Source organism: Monopterus albus, unplaced genomic scaffold (assembly GCF_001952655.1).
Source record: "Monopterus albus unplaced genomic scaffold, M_albus_1.0 scaffold269.1, whole genome shotgun sequence".
Lineage (NCBI taxonomy): Eukaryota > Metazoa > Chordata > Actinopteri > Synbranchiformes > Synbranchidae > Monopterus > Monopterus albus.
The window spans coordinates 72,493-80,002 of record NW_018128149.1 but is presented as its reverse complement, the minus strand read 5'-3'; the positions used below and the strand labels follow the sequence as shown (position 1 = coordinate 80,002).

Here is a 7,510-nt window from a genome sequence, read left to right as displayed (position 1 = left end):
GCTGCAGACGACACTCAGGCCGCAGGCAAGGCCCCCACACTCCTTCCACTGGAGCTGTAGAGGTCTGGATGCAGTGTCCCCTGTTTGAGTGTGGCCAAGAACTTTGTTTTACATATGTGAAATTTACAGATTGTAGCTTTGAATACTTGCTCGTGGTGTCGAAGAGTTTGGAGTCACAAGTCAGTCATCCACTAAATGCTCACTGACTGGCTGATATCTGTCAGGTTTAGTTTGAGCAGCTGTTTCCAGAATGAGCTGTGGCTCGGTGAGAGACCACACGGACACTGAGCCTGCCCTTGTTACTTTAGCATGTCAGATGAGTTAGTCAGGTCTGCCTAAACTAGACAGACATTACACAGGTCATTATGAACAAGGACCACATGGTTACAGAAGACTTCACTTCAGCGGTGCTGACTGTGTTTAAAGTCAACATGTCTTGGCTCTCAGATGGCAGATCCAGACTCTCAGTCTCCAGCTGAAGTTCCACAGAGAAAACGGGTGTCAATTATTCCTCCAGCCGGCAGCTCTGATCCTGAGCTGGGCACAGAGCCGCAGGCAGGTGGGCAAGGACGCCAGCCTCCTGCAGAACGGAGCCTCAGTCCTGGGCTGGAGAACCGCGACTTTCCTGGGGCCAAAGAAGAGGAGGAAGCAGAAGCAGATGGAGCCTTTACTAAGTCCAGACCTCCTCACTTCGGCAGAGGTACAGACAACACACTAATCCACAGTCCAAGTTATAATCAGAACGTACATGATGAAAACTACACTGTAAAAACAATTCTGTGTATTTTACGGTAAAATACTGGCAGCTGTGGTTGCCAGAATTTCACCGTAAAAAATATAGTGTCAATGTATATCACATAACGGTAAACTACTTTAAGATAACAGATATACTGTAAACCTGTTTACAGTTTAAGTCAGTAATCAACACAGTACAACCGTATGACATATTACGGTATTTTATTGTAAAGGTTGATTTTACGGTAAAATACTGGCAGCTGCGGTTGCCAGAATTTCACCGTAAAAAATATAGTTATTATGTAAAACTGTTTACAGTAAAATACTTTAATATAACATGTATAGTGTAAATCTATTTACAGTTTATGTCAGTAATAAACACAGTACAACCGTATGACATACTACGGTATTTTATTGTAAAGGGTGATTTTACGGTAAAATACTGGCAGCTGCGGTTGCCAGAATTTCACCGTAAAAAATACAGTGTCAATGTATAACACATTACGGTATATGCATTTGTCAAATGTAATTTTCACAGCTAAGAACTGTTACTTAATTTACGTTAAATTTATATCAAAAACAGACAGATTTGTAAACCTAAAAACAACAGCTATTAAGTAAAATTTTGATTTTACAGAAAATTACCGGCAGCTGTGGTTACCAGAATTTCGCTGAAAAAAAATACAGTATAACCCATAAAATATTATAATTGGTTGACATAAATTTTACAGTCACTAGTTTTTATGAATACATTTTAAATGACTAATAAAATCCACTGTAAACTGCTTACAGGATATCAATAATAAACAGTTTTTGCATTTACACATCTGTGATCCAATAAATGATACTGTATACTCCAAAGTTGGGTTACAATTGAAAAAGAGGTTCTGTGTGCATCTTAAATATAACACAAGGTGGAATAAATAAATATGAAAAAAAAAATTGCCACTTGCCCAGGAAGATCAAAAGTAATGAGTCAGAGTCCAGGCTTGACTGAAGAGGGCACTCGGTGTGCAAGAGTCTCACATGGACTGCAACTTAGGTACTGTCCCCAGTTCTGCTTGAAGACACGTTGTCCGTAACGTGTTTACTGTGGACTGGTATGATCATCTCAGCAACTTATGTACTGTCCCCAGTTCTGCTTGAAGACACATGTTGTCCATAACGTGTTTACTGCGGACTGGTATGATCATCTCAGCAACTTATGTACTGTCCCCAGTTCTGCTTGAAGACACATGTTGTCCATAACGTGTTTACTGCGGACTGGTATGATCATCTCAGCAACTTATGTACTGTCCCCAGTTCTGCTTGAAGACACATGTTGTCCATAACGTGTTTACTGTGGACTGGTATGATCGTCTCAGCAACTTATGTACTGTCCCCATTTCTGCTTGAAGACACATGTTGTCCGTAACGTGTTTACTGTGGACTGGTATGATCGTCTCAGCAACTTATGTACTGTCCCGAGTTCTGCTTGAAGACACATGTTGTCCGTAACGTGTTTACTGCGGACTGGTACGATCATCTCTGCAAGCAGAAAACAGAAATAAAGCAAAGGTTAGACTAATGCAGTTGCTAATGATCTGATGCCTACACAGAAATAAATTCACAGTCCTCTGTTCACAGCTATATAGAAGCTAGATATATGTATAAGAAAGTTTTGCAGGTCATTTTTGTAATCAAACAGTATAAAGAGGAAGTGATAAACACATTTCAGCACCAAGCCATCAAAAGTAGCCTAAATACACAAAAGCCAGCACTCAGGCAGTCTATCAGCCACTATAGTCCAAAGTCCTCGTTTCTTTTATGTGCAATAAAGTTGTTGGATTAAGGAAGATTGAGTAAAGGACAAGTTGTGCTTGCATCAAAACTGATAGCTACATTAAATGCTTACCTCTAATTAACCTTGACATCACTGGTGTCCAAGTCATTGTGTCCAGATTTGACTGAAGAGAGATGGGACAGTCCCAGAGACATATGATGTATGACGTTCAGGAAACTGGAACTTTGAGCAGGTGTCTCATCATGTCTGCCTGAAGACTTACACGTTGTGCATCAGGCATGGACTGGTGCGATCCGCTCTGCAGCCAGAATACACTTGTTATAAAGATGTTTGAAAGCATGAGAAGTTTAAAATAATGTAATCTCAGCACATTGAAAACCTTTTTAGATCTATGCTTACCTTAAAGGAGATTGTTAAACAAAGCTGCTTTCCTTCAACCCAATCTGAAACTAAAACAATGGCTAAAATATTGATCTTTTTTTTAGACAATTTATTAGGTAGAACACATTGTCTGCCAACAAGCTTAACTCTTATGCTAAAATTAAAGCTATCCAATCTTAAAATCTTGAAGATACAAGCCGTTTACTATTTTCAGAATTATAAAACTGAAATCAGATTTTTGATCAAATTGTTTGATCTAACTTAAAAACATTCTCTAACAAAAATGACAAAAAATAAAAAATAGGCATTAATAGTTTCATCAAAATGTACAATTAGCCTGTTTCCATAAATTTCACAGAACCAAGAACAAAGTCTGAAGTATTTAAACATTTGAGCTAACTGAAAACATAATATATTGTTCTGAATGTCCATTATTAACAGGTAACACACATTTAGGTGTATACTACCCCATACAGCTATAGTGCTGTATAAGAGTCAGTCTTAACAGTTCAGGTGCATAAGTCCATCTTTAACAAGTCTCTCTCCACTCATGATCAGAGAGATCTGCGATGAGGGTGAGGACTCTTGGGTTCACAGATAGTTGCTTCTTGTTTTTCTTTGTTTCAACTTTTGTGCCTTTCTCTGGATTGATGTTGAAGAAACACCTTTGTGAACACAATCAACCACTATATAAAATGATCTGTTCTGAAGGAGAAATAAAAATTATATATTTCTTTACCTCTGAAGGAACTCAAGTGTAGTGCCTAGAGCCACTGGATAGTGGATATTGAGGCAATAATAGCTTCTGAACATCAAACAAATGGCAAAGATGAAGTTAGGGATCTGGTCATTCACAATCTTGCAGTCTATACTCAGCATGAACAGCCTTGATGCATAGCAGGTGGTTCCTGCCAAAAAGATAGAGTTAAAAAATATTTAACAGCCATTACCATCCAAAACCGGTCTCAAAAAGTGCTATATTCTTGTCTAACCAGCGGTGTTTTCTCCAATAGATAATGGTAACAGAGCATTCTGTTCACCCTTCAAATGTTATCAACATAAAATGATTCATTCATATTGAAGAACAAAATGAAACCATCAGGTCCTTCACAAAAAAAGAAGGAACTGATGATTGAAACCTTGTTTACTCTTATATGGATAAGAAAATGCCACTTGATGGGAAACCACAACAAGCATTTTGTAATTTGAGTGTTATCCATTAGCTTAGTTTTCTTTCAGTTAGTACAGAGTATTAACTCACCACATACAACAATGCACGGTGTCAAAGGCAGCCTTTCCATTTGTATTTCTTTTGCCAGGCATGTTTCCTCTACATAGTGGAAGAGGCTCTCCTCTTTTTCATCAAAGTAGCAGAGGAGGAGGAGCACCATATCCTTGACATCTTCTGAGCAGCCATCCAACTGGCCTCTGAGAATTTTTAGCTTTGTGACTTCCTGCAAAACACGTTTGCTCTTGTCTGCACAAGTGGTTCTCATAAAGTCCAGAAGACGTTTTCCCTTCTTTTCTAGACTGTTGAGGAATGTGTCCTTCAGTGATACCCCAGTGAGCTCTTGGAAGTGGACTGTCATGCCAATCTCTGTGAACAAAAAAGGCCACTCTTCCATGAGATATTTTAGATCTGTTCCACTGTTTATCTCTTTCCACTGGGAGTAGTAGGTGCACTTCATAAGAGTTTTTACCTCATCTGGATTGAAGTTCGTCTGCTCAAAGCGCACCTTCATCTTCTCCTTTTTCTCCTGTTGGCTTTCTCGAGATGAGGATGCTGAAGATGGTAATGGTGATGGGCAGTGAATTTCAGTGTCACATGCTGTAAAAAAAATATATCTATATATTATAAATAATATAATATATGACATTACATTATATAATGTTGTTAAAATGTACTTACTGGTTTCTTTCTAAGCAGCCACCAATTTTCTCGCTTGAATTGGTCTCAGTACTGAAAGCAGATCAGCTTCCTGGATGAAGCGTAAATCCTCAGTGGTCTCCACCCCTAAAGTTTGTAGTGTCTCTTCTACAATATTTAGAACTGCAGCTGGGAGCTCTGGCAACACTTTTGTAATGGCACTTCTTAGGTTGCTTTGCTCTGCACAATCCATTTCTGAGAATACAAAAGTGAATTAAGCTCACTTAACATTGGAATGACATTCATTAGTGTGATAACACACTGTGTTTCAAAGCAACTATTTGGTGTCCATCCTTCATATAAGATGACAATGGATAGAAATCAGTCAAGTCACTCATGGTCAGACACTGCATCTTTTCCTTGTCTTTCCTAACTGAGTACAAATGATACTGAGGAAGGAATTCAGTTATGTATGTTGACACCAAAAAATGAACTGTGTCATTTTTTACCAAAATGAGCACTACTTCACCAAACTCCACTGACTCAGTATTCCCAGTGACAAGAAACTGTCCTTTCTTATATGATGTCCCCTTGTACAGTATTTCTACTGTAAACTTTGTATTGGTTTCAGTGAATCCAAAATCTCTGACTACATCTTGAATTGCTTCACTGTACAGTACTGGGTAAAATGGAGAACCACCTTTAACTTGGAAGACAGTTTGACCCGTTGATCCTGCTGAAAGATGAGCTTGCAACATCTGATGTCTTTCAGCAAGTGTAAAGCACAGGTTTTTGAAGTTCTTCAAATTCCTTGCACATCTTTTGAAATAACTATGCTTACTTTCAAAGCGCATTGTCCATAGTCTGATCAATGGGCCAAATTTCAGAATCAGTGCAGGATAATGATGTAAATAATGATGCTTTGGTTTCCAATTGCATTCCGGGAATAGAACTTTTCTTGACTCTAAATACTCTTGAATAAGAAGAACATCAAGATATGCAACCTGGGACACTGAGATTTTCGGAGCACATATCATGTCCACAATGTCTTTCAATTGCATGGTCAACTGCCACACATCATCTGATGTATCTTTCACTCTGTCACCAATTATGAGAGGCATTAGCCTCAGCAAGTTCCAGTTCTGAATGGCTTGTCCTGCTAGTTTAGCTGTGTGAGGGCTAACCTCACATGGCTTAGCAGAAACATCAGAGGCACAGTACTCAAACTGTTTAATGCGCCGATTCAGAGTGGAGTAAGTGAACCATGCTTTCTTCTTTATAAAATACTTCAGAAACAGTGCAACATCATAAGACAAAACACCCTCAAAGATGTCATGTCCTAGACAAGGTGGCAAACCCGGCTGACAGACTTTAAAGTATTTCAGGGAATTGAATACTGACTTGAACGTTACTCCTTCAATTTCTGTTGTTCCTTCAGTCTGGAGACGATCAACAGCAGAACTGTAGGTCTTGATGGTACGCTCTGGTCCACACAGATTTGGATCATCACTCTGAAATTGTGATCGGGTTATTAGGCAATACCTACAGAAATGTTTTGAGTGACTGAAATTTTCAGTGAAGCCTCCAATTGAATGTGAGCCCAGATTATCTCCAGCAATGCAATACAATGTTCCTTTGACAACTGTTCCATCTGATACTACAATCCCATGTGCGCGGTAAATGAAGATTTGACTTTGAAAACACGTGTGCATCCTCTTAATGGACAGCTCACAACACGTCCTTCCACAATATGCTCCTTTAGGTGCGCTACTAAATCTTTGGCATCTTGAAATTGGCGTTCACACAAGGTCGTTGTGCATTTAAAAGTGATAACGGTCCTATCGGCAGTAACTGTATGAGGCACTCACACTGACTCACTGTCTCTCTCACTCCGTCTTTCTGTCTGTCGTTTTAATTGCGAGTCTTTCAGGCGAATGTGTTTTTATTCCCGAGACAGTTTGGGATATCAACAAATTTGTCAGTTGACTTTACCGTAATACCACACATAACAATAATCCGCGACTACCCCTTTGAAATTCCCCGAGTATTACGGTAATGCGCAAAAGAATTGTGGCTGGACCTACTCCGGCTATGGGGGCTTGGCTGTTATTACAGGTCACGTTTATAGGTCGATTATGCCGAGCCTTACCGTCTGTTGCTGTTTTGAGCAGCCAATCAAGTGACAGACTTGGTGTGAGAGGGAGAGAGAGAAATGTGTGCAGAGCCAAGGTCATCTAAGTGATCACACTATTATAATCCTGAAATTTTATTATTATTGTGAGATTACTGAAAGTACATGGTTCCAATTATAAAATGTTCTGCCTGGTTGTGGGTTGCAGGCTATTACTGTTCTTGGTGATATGTATTATGATTAAATATTTATATGATTTTAAATGAATGAATGGTGGCCTATGGGAACATTTAAATGCTTGCTCATTGAATATCTTGAAGACTATACAAGCTACAGAAGCAAATCCTGGTGTGAAGATGCATTATAGTCCAATGATTTACGTAATCCCCTCCTTGAACCACCACCTTATTGTGGTGGAGGGGTTTGAGTACCCGAGTGATCCTAGGAGCTATGTTGTCGAGGGCTATATGCCCCTGGTAGGGTCTCCCAAGGCAATCAGATCCTGGGTGACGGGTCAGACTAAGAGTGGTTCAAAAGCCCTTTATGAACATAATTCAACCAAGGACCGTGACACTGCCCAGCATGGCACAGCCGGGGCCCCCCCCTGGAGCCA

The 7,510-nt window shown here is 39.6% G+C and overlaps 1 protein-coding gene across 6 annotated transcripts; it reads right to left on the bottom strand.

Annotated features, from left to right (window-relative positions):
- Nucleotides 1–1,129: 1,129 nt before the first annotated feature.
- On the bottom strand, nt 1,130–6,621 carry LOC109972749 (uncharacterized). Of its 6 annotated transcripts, XR_002276738.1 has the most exons (8): nt 6,168–6,621; nt 4,809–5,021; nt 4,600–4,727; nt 4,161–4,496; nt 3,639–3,807; nt 2,918–2,967; nt 2,630–2,816; nt 1,130–2,262 (listed from the first exon to the last, which is right to left on the bottom strand). XR_002276738.1 is itself a non-coding variant. In XM_020621854.1 (6 exons), exons 3-5 carry the CDS (start codon nt 4,639–4,641, stop codon nt 2,777–2,779), a joined length of 690 nt encoding a protein of 229 aa, XP_020477510.1. In that variant the 5' UTR covers nt 4,642–4,727; nt 4,809–5,021; nt 6,168–6,621; the 3' UTR covers nt 1,130–2,262; nt 2,630–2,776. The 6 variants fall into 6 exon arrangements, 5 of the variants coding, with proteins under 5 accessions (XP_020477510.1, XP_020477512.1, XP_020477508.1 ...); XM_020621854.1 differs by lacking the exon at nt 2,918–2,967 and having other exon boundaries at nt 4,161–4,727; XM_020621856.1 differs by lacking the exons at nt 1,130–2,262; nt 2,630–2,816; nt 2,918–2,967 and adding an exon at nt 2,980–3,564.
- Between the last annotated feature and the right edge of the window lie 889 nt (nt 6,622–7,510).